The 17,695-nt window shown below is 42.3% G+C and overlaps 1 protein-coding gene across 4 annotated transcripts in view; it reads left to right on the top strand.

The window, feature by feature from the left end:
* paplna (papilin a, proteoglycan-like sulfated glycoprotein) overlaps positions 1 to 16,529 on the top strand; it is a 30,035-nt gene extending 13,506 nt beyond the window's left edge. For 2 of the 4 annotated variants that reach the window (XM_041971792.1, XM_041971791.1), the window contains exons 8-28: positions 412 to 492; positions 600 to 772; positions 998 to 1,121; positions 1,217 to 1,343; positions 1,520 to 1,585; positions 3,591 to 3,795; positions 3,932 to 4,108; positions 4,218 to 4,368; positions 5,535 to 5,615; positions 6,290 to 6,488; positions 6,772 to 6,856; positions 7,648 to 7,777; positions 8,436 to 8,862; positions 10,063 to 10,221; positions 10,306 to 10,433; positions 11,549 to 11,603; positions 11,684 to 11,830; positions 14,800 to 14,927; positions 15,182 to 15,290; positions 15,575 to 15,750; positions 15,925 to 16,529. In XM_041971792.1, the coding sequence (XP_041827726.1) occupies positions 412 to 492; positions 600 to 772; positions 998 to 1,121; positions 1,217 to 1,343; positions 1,520 to 1,585; positions 3,591 to 3,795; positions 3,932 to 4,108; positions 4,218 to 4,368; positions 5,535 to 5,615; positions 6,290 to 6,488; positions 6,772 to 6,856; positions 7,648 to 7,777; positions 8,436 to 8,862; positions 10,063 to 10,221; positions 10,306 to 10,433; positions 11,549 to 11,603; positions 11,684 to 11,830; positions 14,800 to 14,927; positions 15,182 to 15,290; positions 15,575 to 15,750; positions 15,925 to 16,082 (3,086 nt within the window). In that variant the 3' untranslated portion in view covers positions 16,083 to 16,529. The remainder of the gene's footprint in view (positions 1 to 411; positions 493 to 599; positions 773 to 997; positions 1,122 to 1,216; positions 1,344 to 1,519; positions 1,586 to 3,590; positions 3,796 to 3,931; positions 4,109 to 4,217; positions 4,369 to 5,534; positions 5,616 to 6,289; positions 6,489 to 6,771; positions 6,857 to 7,647; positions 7,778 to 8,435; positions 8,863 to 10,062; positions 10,222 to 10,305; positions 10,434 to 11,548; positions 11,604 to 11,683; positions 11,831 to 14,799; positions 14,928 to 15,181; positions 15,291 to 15,574; positions 15,751 to 15,924) is intronic. The other 2 variants (XM_041971794.1, XM_041971793.1) reach the window with 2 other exon arrangements.
* The last annotated feature ends 1,166 nt before the right edge of the window (positions 16,530 to 17,695 follow it).

A 17,695-nucleotide genomic window follows, 5' to 3' on the forward strand; every position in this document is an offset into this window, starting at 1 on the left:
ATAAGCAATTTATCAAATACATGAAATACAAATACATTTTTTTTATTTATTTATTTATTTATTTATTTATTTATTTATTTATTATGACATTCTTGTACCAGAGTACCTTATTCTCTGAATTACTGAATTGCTTGATTAGGGAGTTAAAACCCCAGTACTTGCAGTCTGATTCTGTTAGCTCGATCCGCTCCAGCTGCATCATAGCATGGCGGTTGGTGAGCTTTGACCACAGCTTCCTAACAAGCTTCATTCATTCATTTTTCATGCTCCCTCTATCCTGTATAGGGTCACAGGGGTGCATGAACCTATTGTCATTCAGTCTCTATGCCTATTGTGTAAATAAAAGCAACTTCTTCTTCTGAATCTGTGCCAAATTCTTTCACTTCTGTTTATACTTTGCTTTCCTCTCAGGCTACAACCAGATGTTCATCATCCCTGTTGGAGCTACAACCGTCAGCATCAGAGAGACAGTGCCTACACGCAACTATCTTGGTGAGTTTGGGTTTGACTGTGGGATACAAATAAGTAGGAAACCAGAATTAGTTGTTCACATTCACTGTTGTACACAATTCTGTGTTGAAACGTCTATCCATGGTCAGCTATCAAGAATCTACGAGGGGAGTACTACCTCAATGGCCACTGGGTAATTGAGTTTTCCAGGGCGACACCAATTGGTGGCACCATGCTGTATTACCAGCGAGGTGCAGAGGGTGATGGCACCCCTGAAACCATCATTGGCCGCGGTCCCACCACTGAACCTCTTGTTGTGGAGGTAAGCTCACACCTGGATCAGGTCATTTGTGTTCAAATAGCAAACCTCTACATACCCGGAACATCTGCGCAATTCCCAAATATATGGTTACTATGGTTGTGGAAATTAAATTTAACTTCAATTTAATGGCAAAACAGACAATGTTGGCTATAAGATGGTGCTATAAATGCATCAAAACCAGCAGGCTTCTCATGGCTGACTGAGCCATTGTTTCCATCCTCTCAGCTGATCAGTCAAGAGCCTAACCAGGGAGTGGAGTATGAATATTACCTTCCAAACGGACGCTCCAGGGAGGGCTACTACTGGAGCTATGGATCATGGTCTGCTTGCAGCAAAGAATGTGGATCAGGTCAGGCTGCAAACCCATGTGTATAATTTTTTCAGCATCCTGCATCAGAAGCAGGAGACTAAAAGTGACAACTCAGCTCTTTGTCTCTTCACCAGGCTACCAGTCCCGGTTGGTCTTCTGCACCATTGATAACGAAGCCTATCCTGACTATCTTTGTGCTTCTCTGCCAAGGCCATCATCCAACCGTACATGCAACCCCCATCCATGCCCACAAATCCGCAGGTAAATAATGCTCACACTTTATACATATCATGTGCAAATTGACTACTTTTTGGAATCATTACACCTATTTAGCATAATCCAGGGTAAATTGTTCCATTCTAAATGCATAGATCATACAAAACAACCCTTACAGCAGCTTTTCTGACCATGATTGGTGTGTTATGAATGTCTAAAAGGATGGCGCACCTGTATCCGCCACAGTTGTGGAGATCCTCAGAGAAACCCACAGCTCATGTGTTCAGGTAACCCTGGGTCTGTGGTCGTAGTAAAGTTTAGTTGACTGCAAACACAGGGGGAGATTGAACTCAGTCTATTCCAAGGACTTCACTCTTTTAGTAATCATCTTAGATGATTTCCAATCTTAATTTCATAGGGACATCTAGAAAATTTAACAATACAGGAGCTAAAATGTCCAAAAAGGATTCAGAATTGTAACAAATATGGATTGAAGTCACAATCTCTCCCCTGTTAGGTGTGTTTGTGTTTAGAGTAACAGCCTGTTCCCCCATGTTGGATGAGAATGAAGGTGTGGGGTAACTGTCCAGCTCAGAGATCTTCTTTTAACCATTTAATGGTCTTCATTTCTACTGGATTTGTTTAATAACTCGCTTCAGGAAAACACAGTTGTAACTTTAAGTCTCCTGCCTCTTTAAGCCCACAGTTTATGGCATCTGTACCTGATCCCTGAGCTGGGCTGCTGCCTGATTGCTTCAGAAACTGTAAAACTTTCTGTCCCTGTCTATTAACATTATGTTGTGAGTTGTTTGTAGGTTAAAGGTTGTCGTGCTGGGGATTCCGATTGTTTGAACGGGACACCGCAGCAGTAACACTGTAGTAAAAAGCTGTAGCTTCAGTTAGCGACTCTGGCATTTCCTGCTCCTTTTCTTTTATGCTGCTGCTGCTCAGAAACCTGAGATGTTTATGAAGCTCTGGTGTTGCTAAACACAACATCATTATCCCAACATTTCAACAAATACTGCACAGAAGTCCAGAATCAGACTCAGAGATTTGAGATGCAGAGATTTGGCAGATGAAATCAGAGCTTGCTAGTAGTAATAGTGCTTCTAGTTAGAAATGTCTTGTCAAGCTCTCCATGAAGTTGAAAAACACTTCCTGATTTTTACTTGGAATCTACTAAAGGCTGCAATTCTGACTGTAGTCTCTAGAACTAGAAAACCTTTTTCATCCACCTGTTGATGTAGTTTAGTTGCTTTTGATTTGCATGGGAAAAAATGATAAAAAAAAAGAAAAAACAAAAAGAAAAAGAAAAAAAAAACACTGCACTTTCTAAGTGTGCATTGCATTTGAAGGGCCTCATTTCAAAATCATCTTTAAAGAATTTATTTGTTACTGAAACAGCTGGTAAAAGAATCTGAGATTTAAACACTGAAGGAATTAAAAATTATTTTTTTTAGTATCAGTTTGCAAATTAAGGTAATTTATTGATTAAAAATGTCCATGTTTTATGGACCTAATTTAAGTTCTGGTTTTTCTTTTTGTGTTAATATAAAATGATTATCATCAGGTTTTCTTGCTGTTGCTCAAACAAAACAAAACATTTGGGGTTGAAAATCTGAATTCTAGGAAATAAAAATAAGCATTTTTATGAATAAAAAAATCACTTTAACCTTTTCAGCCAAGTGTATAATTGCATACCCATAATTAAATGAGGATATCTCTGCAACCACATAGTTATTTTTAGGCTATACTAAAAGAAACACTTGAGAGATGTAGTAAGTTGTATAAATATAGATGGCACATAGAATAAATGATAAAAGTTTCAGACTTGCCTAAAAAAACAACCACTTTCTTAATGAAAATAAGTATCCCCTTGAAATGATGCAGCTGCAGCTTATCAGATCATAGTTGGATCATATGTGAACATGATCTCTGTAAAGGCCAGCTATGATAAAGTCAAGCAGAACAAAATAAAAGAGGGTCCTCATGTTTTAAAAGGTTAAATGCTTTTATCTATTTAATTTATCATTAACTGAGTATGTTTTGTCAAATACTTCCAGCTGCAATCTAATCCCGTATCAGTTGTTGGTCATTCAAATTTAAATGGCAGGAAAGTCCACAGAAAACTAGACATCAGGGACAGATTTTTTTCTTTTTTTTGTAATGAAACCCCTTCCATTGATAGTGTTTTATTAACTAACCTCTATGTAGTTTTTCAGTAACAACAGCTGATGTTGTGAAGAGACTGACTGTTTCCTTTTTCTTTCCCTGTCTTGGTGCGTCTCTCAGCTGGAAAACTGGGGAGTGGAACGCCTGCTCTGTTACCTGTGGTGGAGGCTCTCAGGTGCGCAGCGTGCAGTGCATCTCTCATGATGCCTCTGGTCCCCGTGTGGTGGAAGATGCCATTTGTGCTGCCTATGTTGAGGCTCCTCTTTCTCTACAGACCTGCAACATGCACAAATGTGCAGAGTACCGTGTGTCTGGATGGAGCGGGGTGAGTAATCTGTGAGGACTCAGGTGATCACAGAGCAGAAAGACTAAAAACATGTTTTGCAGTAAATTACTGCAGAAATTCTACCCTGGACTACAACACTGATAATTAAAACATGTGTTAATCTGTGTGTTTGCAGTGCTCGGTAACCTGTGGTTCTGGTGAACAGACCAGAGAAGTGACATGTGTTGGATCAGGTGGTATGATGCTGAACGAATCATCGTGCAGCACTTTGCTACGTCCGGCCTCCGTCCAGCCGTGCCAGATGCCTGCGTGCGCCAAACAGATCCGCTGGCATGTGGGAGAGTGGGGACTGGTGAGTGGGATGCACACATGCGAGCAGACTGGGGCACATTGGTGCAGTTATGGTGGCACAATGCAACAGTATTTTTGAGCTGCATCTGTGAATTGTACTCTCTTTGCAGTGCTCCAGGAGCTGTAACTCTGGTTCACGAGAGCGCCAGGTGATCTGCTCAGACCAGGATAGGAACCTGTACCCTGTGCGCCAATGTAACGCCCACCCCAGACCCTCCAGGATGGAACGCTGCAACACACAGTCCTGTTACAGTCCACAGGGTGAGCACATGCATAATAAAATCTGAAATGTGAAATTTTCCTCCGGTTGTTGGCTTTTTATTCTTTATGCTGTTGTGCAGAAGTGCACATAATAAGCTGCTACGTGCTTTCATGGCTTCATGACACATTATGAGTAAACAAATCTTGTGCTTTACCTTTAAAGGGAAGAAAATGTTCGAATTGTACATCTTGGCAGGGTTGGCTGGAACTAAAATTTAGCTTTTGAAGTTTTCATCTGGACCAGACACTTTCTTTGCCAGCTTGTGCACCTCTATATAAAGCCATTTAAAACCCACAGCTTTAGCACAACAATAATACAACATATTGTGCTGCACAGGGTAGAAACATGGAAAACCACCGTTTATTACAGTTTTTGTAATATCACATCCCTCCACAGCAGTTTTCCTGCAACTCAAACAAACTCATTTAATTGTGAATATTGTTTCTTATGAAAAGGAACGGTTTGTGGATGTCACTGTGGCCTTATCAGGAGGCCAGAATCACACAGATCCACTGAAAAGGGTGGGGGGTATTATAATTCCCCCCAAATACCAAACCCCCTCAAAAAATTGTCATCCCACTATTTTCTCTAGTGATATAAGAAAAGTTGTAATTAAAAAGTATCGGGGTAGGTTTACAACCGTATATATCAATGTCAGCTTTATTTATAAAGCATATTTAAAGGCCTATGGCCAATTAAAGTGCTTCACAGTAATAACTGTCATGTTATGTATAGGTGGGGAATTTTTATATGTTAGTTCAAATTGGTGGTTTCCAGTTAAAAATGTACATATATCATAATGATCTGAAGGTTGTTTCCTCAGTTTCTTAGAAATTAGAAATATGGGTTTAACCAGTGTTCTGCTACATGTTCTGGAAATCTATGCAAATTAGCACATTTTAAACCAAATTATTTTTAATTTACTTGTTTATACAAAACATTCAATACAATTTATAATGCAAAATAAATAAATAAATAAAATCCTTGCTCTATGCAGGTTTTGCTTTGAAAATCCTTTTGGTATAAACACTTTGATTTTTCTATTCCTCTGTATAGAGTAAAATGAAGAGAACAATTATAGGGTCACTAAAAATGAAGGAGGACTAAAGAAGTCATACAACCACAAATCTGGTTTTCTTTTCCTCTCGTTGTTTGTTTGTTGCAGTTGTCCCCAGCACTCAGGACCCACGAGGACTTAACAGAACTCAGACTAGCTTCCAGCCATACATGCCAGACCATGCAACAGGTTAGATTCCTCTGATACAGTTTCCACAGAAACCAAGGATGCGTTTACGGTATTCATAGTAAAGTTATATATAAACGCTATTAGCTTCTATTAATTGATCCAGAAAGTAAAAATGAATGAAACAAAATCTGATAGTCTGAAGATGACACGTTAACATCTTAATAACATTTAAAAATACAAGTAAATGTTTCTGCTCAGTGATTCCTCCCCATCATGGTTTAGATGAATGCATTCATGCCCTTCTCTTCCTCTGCATCCCCTCCTCTCTGCTGATATAACTCCTATCACTTTGTCCCCATCAGTCCCCCCACGCACCCCCTACCCCACTCTCCCTGTCCCAGCACTAATTATCCAGCCCTGATTGACATGTTTTCAGGGTTCTGTGGGCATTGTTGGCCCGATTAAAATATTTCAGATGCATTGAACTGTGCTGGTGCTGGCTGTGGTGTTTCTGGCATTTCTAGCACCATGTGCTGTCCCAGTGCTCTGGAATGTCAAGTTTGACATCTTTTGTGTTTATATCCCCCAAAGATTGATTTTGATCTTAGTTTTTCCTTAATTATCACTACTTTGTCCTTAAAATAGTTTGAATATCTTTGCAATGTCTGCTTTTTTTTATATTATCAGTTTAAAACTAAAATGTTTTAAATTCTCCCTTTGCTTGGTTGCAACAGCTCGCAGGCCAGACACAAGAGATCCCACCCAGACCAACACAGTCCACGACCCTCACAGCTCTGCCCCGGCTCTCCACTGCAGCCAGTCTTATTACGGCTGCTGCCCAGATGGACGCACTTCAGCCAGGGGCCATCAGGGTCTAGGCTGCCCGCAGTCTCCAGCACCCACTCCTGCCCCCCCTTCCTGCATTCAGACAAGGTATCCACCTCCAGCATGCCATTGCACCATGGCTGAGGTTACAATACACATGCAACTGGTTTTAGAGTCCTCTGGGTGTCATGTTAATGACTTGGAGCATGGTAACCACACACTATGCATGACCAGAATAATTCCCACTAACCACGTTGTGGTTGGGGTTGTCTGAAAAATGTCAAACTTGGACATGTTTTGTTTTTTTTGGCCCAAGTTTTTTTTTTTTTTTTTTTTTTTAGCACAGACTGTTAAATTGTTTGTACTTGCTTTTCCTTTTGTTTCATGTCAGTTATGGCTGCTGCCATGACGGTGTGACGGCTGCTCTGGGCCCCAACAGAGAGGGCTGTGTGGAGTCTGTGGTCCCTGAACCTACTGTAAGCAAATATACATCAAATCCTTACAGTTTTTCCACATGTAAGCAGGATGCAACACACAATGCATAATTTTTAAGGAAAATATATAAGGAATCCATAATACACCTTTAACTTTAAACCATCTCTTTAACTATTATTAGTCTATTAAAAACCATCTGTGTTCCTAAAAAGTGTATTTTGGATGTATTTAATCACAAAAAAAATCTCTAATGGTCTTTAAATGGTAACAAAAATGACTCTTACATAAAAATACATCTTCTTACTCATTCAGCTGTTGGAATGAATAAATAATATTACCCCACCTGCACATTCTGCAGGTCTGCTGTATAGTACTGCTTCTGCTGGTTCCAAAAGTCTTTATTTTAATGATAAACAATGGTTAAGAAAGATGCAAAAAAGAGCAGCCCTGGTCTCACTGACTGGAGCAGGTTTGGAGAAATCAACAATATGTTGCTGCAACATCTCCAAATAAACTAAATTCATTTCTGCTGAAGTTAACATCTTTGGATGAGGCCTAGAGGCTAAAAGAATCTGATTTCATGCCATTACAGAAACAAAGCACATTAGCTTTGCCATCTTCAGCAAGTAGGACTGTCTGACTTCACTCTTCTGAGACCGCAGGCTTACAGCAGACAGCTTTATTAAGACTTATTTTGCTTATATGTCTTTATAATGCATAAAAAGCAACTAATGGACATGTCTATACATTTCTATACATGGGGGCTTTAAAATCTTTCACTTAAGTTCATATACACAAAAAACTTACTATGATATAAATGTGTTACGTTTAGTCTCCTCAGTTTTCTCTTCCGACTGAGAATGCTGTGCAGTGCCGGCTCACAAAGTACGGCTGCTGCTTCGACCGGACCACACCTGCAGGTGGACCTAATGGAGAGGGCTGCCCCAACCCACCCAACTACAGTAAGAATCTAAACTCTAACTACAGTATCACACATTATTTTCAGATGATTATAATATACCCCACACCATTATACCACCAATAGTTTCTGTTGTCTTTCTATCATCTCAAACCAGTCTGCCCATTCTTCTCTGACCTCTGACATCAAGGCATTTTATTCCAGACAACTGCCTTTCCGGGATATTTTCTATTTTCTCTGCAAACCTCGGGTGTGTGTAAAAATACCAGCCCATCTGACACCAACAACAATGTCACATTCAAAGTCACTTAAATCCCCTTTCTTCCTCATTTTAATGCTCAGTTTGAACAGTGAGTAATCTTGACCATGTTGATATGCCAAAATGTAATGAGTAGCTGCCATGTGATTGGCTGATTAACTATTTGTGTTTACAAGCAATTGAACAGGTGGACCTAATAAAGTAGCTTCTGAGGGTGCATCAAAAATTGGCCTCTGGTTGGATGCAAGTTCTTATTTAACCCTTATGCTCCCATAGTGATACAGTGCAAAATGTTGACAAGAAGTAGAGATGATATTTGGCTTCTACCACAGATATTGTGTTTTTAAATTTTATTTGAAAATAAATAGCTCTTCCACAGTAGGTGTAAAGTGCTGATAAAATAAGTGTTAATCTGCAATGTTTTCCTTTTTTTCTGCTGCAGTTGAGCGATCAATCTGCTCCCTGCCTCGCGCTGCAGGCTCCTGCGGCAGCTGGGTAGCCCGGTACCACTTCGATGTCATCACCTCCAAGTGTGCGCACTTCTGGTACGGGGGTTGCCACGGCAACAACAACAACTTCATGACCCGAGCAGACTGCCAGAGGGCATGTCAGGTGCCTGCTCCCAGCCAGCAACGCCCACTGCAGGTCGCTCCCACAGGAGAGTCGACATTGAGGTCAACGTCTGGAGGAGGATCTGCCTCCGGAGGGTCGCGCAACATGGGAAGGATTTTCACAGTTCAGGGGGGCTCGCACAGCGACACAGCCAGACAGGCCACAAGCGCAGCCACAAATGCCCACAGAGCTAGAGTGTATCTGCGGGCACGCCTTCCTTCATCAGCTGCCGCTCAGCACACCGGGCCGGCTGCGAGGTAAGACGCTGAAGACACAGCGAGTGCGGTGAAAAGTCTCCACTTCAACCGCAAACAACCACTGGCTTCATAATGCCGTTTACAGCCCTTCTGATCCCTGCTGAAGGAGCCCAAATTCACTGGGCCTCATAGAGCCAAAGAGTGAACTGAAGGAGATTGAAAGACAAACCATGTGCCTTAAACACTCGCCTAAGAAGTACTGTGCAACATGTACAAATATTCCAAACCTGTACACTTCTTTAAGTACTACATGTTGACATGAAACAGAAGCAAAATGAAGCACAAATATAACATTTATTTTAGCTTTAAGACAAACATTTTTAAAGAGTAATTCAACACCCTGGGTGTAATGTTCACATTTTTAACTTCACTGAACCCACAAGTAAATCTGGCTGTGGTCAGGAATACAATTTTCTATAACAGCTTCAGTTCATGTGACTTATTCTTTGTGTAGACTCTTTCATGTGATGCTAGTGTAATCCACACTGCTTTTAGCCCCAGCTGCTTTTAGCCCCACAGACGCTCACTCTCACGCCTGCTTATGTAGCCGCACCTCGTTCTTTGCTTTAACCTCTAGAAAAAAGTCAGGAAACAACCTCACAGTGAAGCTAAATGTACAGCACCACTGTTACATGCGTTTTGGACTCTTTCTGTTTTGGCTCGAGTTAATGTCGGTGCTTTTTTTGTGCTTGCTAACTCACCTTTGGGCTTTGTGTTTCCATCCATATGTCATCAAATCAAACTAATAAAGCTTCTGCTGTGATACAGTCGTGTGTGTCATCACTAACTGTCAGGGTAGTCTGTATTAGTCACGTGTTGGGAGTTTTTTATGGTGAATAGAGTTGCCCTTTGTCTTCTCGTATGTCAGCATCACTGTTGTTCTTAACATTTGTTGATTTGTAATGTCTGAGTTTGTTTTGTTGGTGAGGATTTGTGTGTTTGTTTTGTCTTCCTTCATGTTGCATGAGTCTTTTGTCTGGATTTTCTTTTGCCCTCTCTTTCGTAACTTCATTTTATTTTACAAACTCTTAAAGCCAGGTTGAAGGCTATCTTTATGCTTGCTTTGGTGTCCAACAGTAGAGCATAAAGTGACTTTCATTCTCCTCATTCCTTCAAATCTCTCTCTTCCATGCTTGCTCCTCCTTCTCTTCCTCCTTTCCTTTCTGTCTTTTTTCGTTTTATCCCACCATGTTTCCTCAGCCTGACCCTGGGAGGCGTAACCATCGATAAGAACGACCCTGACACGGTGGAGGCCTTGGTTAGCCAGACAGTTGTGCTGCCCTGCAGAGTCAGTCCTCCTCCATCATCCACCATCATCGTCGAGTGGAGAAGAGATGGCATCCCTTTGTCTACTCACAGGTAATAAAAACTCATTTGCATGTAATTTTGCTTTCTTTGGTAATTATTTTGCAAAATGTTTTTGTACCTTATTTATTTTCTCAGGCATCACCAGCAGCCCAATGGTTCCCTGTTAGTTGGTCCTCTCATTAAGTCAGACTCAGGCTGGTACTTGTGTGTGGCAACTCGAGAGCGGGAGCGAGATCACCGCTATATTTACTTGTCTGTTTCAGGTAATTTACATTTAAATTTATAGCGCACATTAAATTTACAATACAATAAAATCTGTAGAATTGCTTTACAATAAGAATAAAGAAACGTCTGTTGGCTTCAGCAGATTTATGTGTGAAACATCCTTCCCCCATGGAAAAGCTCAGTGTTTTCTGACTGGTTCAGACTCCTTTATTTTGCATCAGCTCTGTTGAAATTCAAAAACTAAAACTAAAAAGGCAGTTACCTGCAGGAGGCAGGGTACACCTAAGTCACCAGTCTATCTCATTGTCACACAACATACAGTTAAAAACACCCAAAAAGAAAAGAAATAATTACAATAAAATTTTGTAAAAAGATCAACATGTGAAAGATAAGAAAAAACAATAATATCAATAAAAATGTGAAATAATGAATCTTTTTCCTTAAGCCAAAATAAATACATATAAAACAAAATCCAGCTCATGATAGCAGCGGGAACAAAGGTGTTTTTGTAGAACTTCCTTATGCACTTTAGGATTAAAAACCTCCATCCAGAGGGAATATGGTGAAAATTACTGTAACGGATGTAAATCACGATTTAAAATTTATTTAGCTAATCAGTATGCATGAACCTTTAACCTCCAGATTCACAAAATGAGTGTGTAGTACGGGCACATACACTTAGTGCTGTAAATAATTAACTTGGCCCTTCTGTGCATACAATCTCTATACTGGCTAGCTCCTCCATCGACTACAGTTTTCTACTTGTTTTTTTTTGTTTGTTTTTGTTTTTGTTTTGTTTTTTTACAAGAATATCCAGTTGTTCTTTATCTCATTATTCATCCCACTTTAAGTAAAGAGCTAAAGTTCAGCAAATTCTGGTTTCAAGTAAGATAGATAAGACTAGTTGGGCCTAGATTCAGTCGAAATCCTGTTTTGATCAACTTTAACCCCATTTAGTTCTAAACACACAAAAAAAAAAAAAAAAAAAAAAAAAAAAAGCATGAAGCTCCGCTGTCTTAGGTCATATCAGACCATGCTGATCTTTAAAAGTTACCTAGTTTTTAGGCATGACCGGCTGCTGTGGCATTATGTAAGCACTCTGTAATAGTCCAGTTGTGTGCATTCAGTCTGGATGTTTTGTATGTGTTTATAGAGGGATCTTCACAGTTTGTTCCTACCTTACTCCCCAAAGACGGACCCTTACCAAGGTACAATCATACACAAAATCTGTGTACCTCATAGAAAGAATCACAAACATTGTCTTATAGGGTTTTGTCATGTCTCTTAGGTTCAGCATTGAGCGGTCAAGCTCATCTCTAGTGGAAATGCGATCAGGACAAACTGTGAGACTTCCCTGCATCATCGTCCCTCCCTCAGCTCTGCAGTCTGTCAGTATCCAATGGACCAAAGATGGACGGACCGTCAGTGATTCCAGGTAATTATTTAAAGGGATTTTCAAAGGTTAGAGAAAAAATGGAAGGGACATCTTCGTTTTTTCTCCTCCCTGAGCGGCTATGTTGTCGGGGGCTCATGCCCCTGGTAGGGTCACCCATGGCAAACAGGTGTCTAGGGGAGGGACCAGACGAAGTGCGGCTTAAATCACCCCTATGATGATGAGAAAGCAAGGACCAAGGTTTCCCTTGCCCGGACGTGGGTCACTGGGGCCCCCCTCTGGAGCCAGGCCTGGAGGTGGGACACGGAGGCGAGCGTCTGGTGGCTGGGCCTTTGCCCATGGGGCTCGGTCGGGTTCAGCCCGAAAGGGTGACATGGGCCTCCCCTCCTGTGGGCTCAACACCTGCAGGAGGGGACCATAGGGGTCTGGTGCAGTGTGAGCTGGGCAGCTGCCAGAGGGGGGGACCCAAGCAGGTCTGATCCTCGGCTGCAAAAGCTAGCTCTAGGGACTTCAATGCTCACGTGGGCAATGACAGCGAGACCCTAATCTAAATCCGAGTGGTGTTTTGTTGTTGGACTTCTGTGCTCGTCATGGATTGTCCATAACGAAAACCTTGTTCAGACATAAGAGTGTCCACTCTAGGCCGCAATTCGATGATCGACTTTGTAGTCGTGTCGTCGGACTTGCAGCCGCATGTTCTGGACACTTGGGTGAAGAGAGGGGCGGAGCTGTCAGCTGATCACCACCTGGTGGTGAGTTGGCTCAGATGGTGGGGGGGGGATGCCGGTCAGGCCTGGCAGACCCAAAATGTGTTGAGTCTGAATGGGCTGTGTTCCATGCCTCTATTGTCGAGGCTGCCAGCCACAGCTGTGGCCGTAAGGTCGTCAGTGCTTGTCCCGGTGGTAACCCACAAACTCATTGGTGGACACCGGCAGTAAGGGATGCTGTCAAGCTGAAAAAGGAGTCCTATCAGGCCTTTTTGGCCTGTGGGACTCCAGAGGCAGCTGGTGGGTATCAGCGGGCTAAGCGGATTGCAGCTTCGGTGGTCGCTAAGGCAAAAACTCAGGCATGGGAGGAGTTTGGAGAGGCCATGGAGAATGTCTTCCGGATGACTTTGAGGAGATTCTGGTCCACCATCCGATGGCTCAGGAGGAGACAGCAGTGCTCCGTCAATACTGTATACAGTGGGAATGCGGGGCTGCTGACCTCGACTCGGGACGTTGTGAGGCGGTGGAAGGAATACTTCGAAGACCTTCTCAATCCCACCAACACATCTTCCGATGAGGAAGCAGAGTCTGGGGTAGCTGGTGCTGGCTCTCCTATCTCTGGGGCTGAGGTCACTGAGGTGGTTAATAAAGCTCCTCGGTGGCGAGGCCCCGCGGATGGATGAGGTCCGCCCAGAGTTCCTTAAGGCTCTGGATGCTGTAGGGCTGTCTTGGCTGACACACCTCTGCAGCATCGTGTGGACATCAGGAACAGTTCCCCTGGACTGGCAGACAGGGGTGGTGGTCCCCCTTTTCAAAAAGGGGGGCCGGAGGGTGTGCTCCAACCACAGGGGGATTACACTCCTCAGTTTCCCCGGTAAGGTCTATTCAGGGGTGCTGGAGAGGAGGATCTGTCGGATAGTCGAACCTCGGATTGAGGAGGAGAAGTGTGGTTTTCATCCAGGTCGTGGAACAGTGGATCAGCTCTACACCCTCTTCAGGGTCTTTGAGGGGGCATGGGAGTTTGCCCAACCAATCTACATGTGCTTTGTGGACTTGGAGAAGGCATTCGACCGTGTCCCCCGGGGACTCCTGTCGGGGTTACTCTGGGAGTATGGAGTGCCGGACTTACTTGTACAAGCTGTCCGGTCCCTGTACGACCGGTGTCAGAGCTTGTTTCGCATCAGAATCGTTTCCAGTGCAGGTTGGACTCCGCCAAGGCTGTCCTTTGTTACAGATTCTGGTCAGCTTACAGAACAGAACTGTGTGATGGGCTAAGGATTGGGTCTCTGCTTTTTGCAGATGATTTGGTTCTGTTGGTTTTTATCAGGCAGTGATCTACAGCTCTCACTGGAGCGATTCACAGCCGAGTGTGAAGCGGCTGGGATGAGAATCAACACCTCCAAGTCCGAGACCATGGTCCTCAGCCGGAAAAGGGTGGAGTGCTCTCTCCGGGTCTGCAATAGGGTCCTGCCCCAAGTGGAGGAGTTCACGTATCTCAAGGTCTTGTTCACGAGTGAGGGAAGGATGGAGCGGGAGATCGACAGGCGGATCGGTGCGGCGTCTGCAGTGATGTGGACTCTGCATCGGTCTGTCATGGTGAAGAAGGAGCTGAGCCAAAAGGCAAAGCTCTCGATTTAGCGGTCAATCTACGTTCCTACCCTCACCTATGGTCATGAGCTGTGGGTAGTGACCGAAAGAACAAGATCGCGAGTACAAGCAGCCGAAATGAGTTTTCTCCTCAGGGTGGCCGGGCTCTCCCTTAGAGATAGGGTGAGAAGCTCAGTGAACCGGGAGGGGCTCAGAGTAGAGCTGCTGCTCCTCCACATCGAGAGGAGCCAGATGAGGTGGCTCAGGCATCTGGTTAGGATGCCTCCTGGACGCCTCCATGGTGAGGTGTTCCGGGCACGTCCCACCGGAAAGAGGCCCCAAGGAAAACCTAGGACGCGCTGGAAGGACTACATCTCTCGGCTGGCCTGGGAGCGCCTCGGGATCCCTCCGAATGAGCTGGTGAATTCGGCCGGGGATAGGGAAGTCTGGGTTTCCCTTCTTAGGCAGCTGCCCTCGCAACCCAACTCTGGATAAGCGGCAGAAAATGGATGGATGGATCTTCCTTTTCATGCAGTGTGAGGTTATGTAATGAAGAGGTGATGTTACATACAGAAAAAAAAAATAAATAAAATACAGATTTAAATGCACTTACTTGACATTGTTTGCGGTTAGTTCTCAATTTAACATCAAACTCCATAAAAAGATCATGCTTGCAATAAAAGTTCAGGTGTTATCAGAGGTCTGTTTTTTTTTCAGGGTTATTCATCACTCAGATGGCACCCTGATCATTGGCCCTCTGAGGTCTGAAGACTCTGGTGTCTACACATGTACAGCTTCTAATCAGCAACAGGTGGAGCAGAGACAGCTGCAACTCAGAGTCCAAGGTGAATTCAGTTCATACTTTAACATCTCACTTAAGACATCAGATGAAGTCCACATCCTCTCTACTTTTTCTATATAGTTGTTATTCCATATAGTCACCAGCAGAGGGCAGCAAATATTATTTCTGCCTACATCTTTAAGGCACATAAGTGATAAACCATTAGTGGTGTAACTAAATATCATGTGTAAGAAATTAATTTAAAACAAAAAATAAAATTTTTTTGTGGATCTTTTTGTTTTTCTGGATCATTGTCAGTGGACCTGAAGATCACTACAGCTCCCAACAACGTCCAGGTGTTTGAAGGCAGTACAGCTCAGCTGCCCTGTGTGGTGTCAGGAGACAATGTCAATATAGGCTGGTCCAGGTAAAATTAATGTTTGTGTGGCCAGAGATAAAATATAAACATCAGGGGGTTTTTATCTCATGCTATATCTTAGATAAATAAATATTCTTTTTTTTCCTGTTATGATTGATGGAACATGATATTTAATGACAATAACTTTTCCTAAACAGAACCTTTCAGTCATTTTCTTTTAATTATCACCATAAATGTTACTTTAGGATAACCTTGTGCCCTGTCAACAGAATAAAATAAGTCAAAAAGTCGAAGAGAATTACCAAATGTTTCTCATCTTTTTCTAACAATAGAAATGGCGTACCAGTGCGACCAGATGGGCGCAACATCCTTGTGTCCTCTGATGGCAGCCTAATCCTAAATAATGTGAAGACCTCTGATGAGGGAACCTACACCTGTAACGCCTACACGGGCATCTATTCTGTGAGCGCCACGGCTGAAGTGAGGGTCATTAAAGACACACAACCAGGTGAGAAATCCCACTCAACACAGTGTATTGATTATCTGCAGTCAGAGTGGGAATAAATAAAGTGATTATGGCTTTGGGCATCATTTAGGTTGTGCTTAGCTTTCATGTATAATAAATGTTAATTATACTGGCTGCATGATCTATAAAGACAATCTCCTGTCTCTGCCACTGCAGGTGGTGATCTTCTGCCAGAATGTGTGGACCAGCCTGAGCTTGCCAACTGCAAGCTCATAGTTTACGCCCGGCTTTGCTCCAACCAGTATTATTCCAGCTTCTGCTGCGCCAGCTGTGCCACACATTCAGAGAACAACAGGTTCGGGTGGCTCGGCTGAGGCCTCGCAGGGTGCACCACTGTGGAGCTTTTTCAGAGGACTTCACTCTAAATCCCTGAACTTCCAACTCTGACTTACTGCATTTGCCAAAAGAAATCAAAACACTGACCTGGTCGTAGAGCAACATCATTCAGTAATGTTATTTTCTTTTTAAAAAAGGGACTGATTATCATAGATGTAGATAATCTGTCAGTTCTTTTGTTCAGGGAGTCTGCTGCATTATACACTGAGCTCTACTGAATGTGAAAAGATGATGAAAATAAGTTATTTACTCACTGGACCTATGTGTTCTCTGTTTTTGAGAGAATCGTGAAAACGATGAAACTTGTTTTGACCATTGTTTGTGTTTTTTAATTCAGTGTCACTTTCTGTTGGTACTGCATCTTAACAGAACACTTCAAATTGTTTATTTTTATGTAATTATTTGATAATAAAAGTAATATTTTGCTAAAATGTGGGTCAACTTGAGTTGATGTTCCAGTTTGCACCACCAGGGGACACTCAAATCAGGTTTCTCATGGTTTTGTTAGTATTACCACAGTAATCTTACACTTATTTAAGCCAAGGTTTCTCATTGTATTTTCTTTTGCATTTGGTTTACTATGCTATTAGATTTATAAAGATTTTTTAAAAACACAATTCAAGCACGTGCAACCTACAAATATGACATTTTCCTGTTTTCTTTGGTGCAAAATTATACATCAACAGTGGATTAGTCTGGTTGTGCGACATTCTTCAGGTGTGCATAGATTTAGGGTTAACTTTGACTTATATATATATCTTTTTCTGACAGGTCAGAGCTGGGGAGGATGTTTTCAAATGACAAAATGACAGATTTAGTCCCTATAAGTTAAAAAAAAAAAAAAAAACCAGATGAGAATGGTTTTCTATACTGAGCAAATGATGCTTTGTATGTTTTATCTGGTTGGGATTACATCTAACGTTACTGAGCCTTAAACCTAAATTAACAACGGAGAAATTAATCTTTTCACAGGGAAATGTGATGTTTGGGAGCTATTAATACATAGAATAATTAGACAATCTTGTTTTTTATTTATGCTTTTTCTGTGAAAGTGTCATTCAGATCAGATTTATGGCCTTTCAGATGTTTTGTTTCTCTCTGATCCAGCAACTAAGCCTCTGGACGTGCATCAACTTTCCCTCCTCATGAATCTCACATTTGAAATGGACCAAAAAGGTCTTAACAGGATTCAGATTAAGTGAGGTAGGGACTCGGGTCATTACATTACTGTCTCAGTTCAGAAGCGGCCAAACGATGGAGAAGTTGCATGAAATTAAGACACCTGCACCTCAGATGGAGGATGAAGCTCATCATTCTCCCTTTAGTTGTTGCTGTTTTCTCATCCTTCATTGACATGAATTCTGGATGATTCTGTCAGTGCTTAGTGTGCTGTACATGTGGTGCTAATATTGATCCACGTGGTGTCGCAGATATAGCTGTGATACATGTGGGTGGGCCAATTTTTTATTTGTCATTTTCCATTTATTTTTTTTGTTTTTTATGTTTTGTTACATTACCGTCCTTTTCCACCAGAGCTGACACAGTATCAGATTACAATTATCATGTATAAACACATTCACTATAGTGATAT

Source organism: Melanotaenia boesemani, chromosome 20 (assembly GCF_017639745.1).
Source record: "Melanotaenia boesemani isolate fMelBoe1 chromosome 20, fMelBoe1.pri, whole genome shotgun sequence".
Lineage (NCBI taxonomy): Eukaryota > Metazoa > Chordata > Actinopteri > Atheriniformes > Melanotaeniidae > Melanotaenia > Melanotaenia boesemani.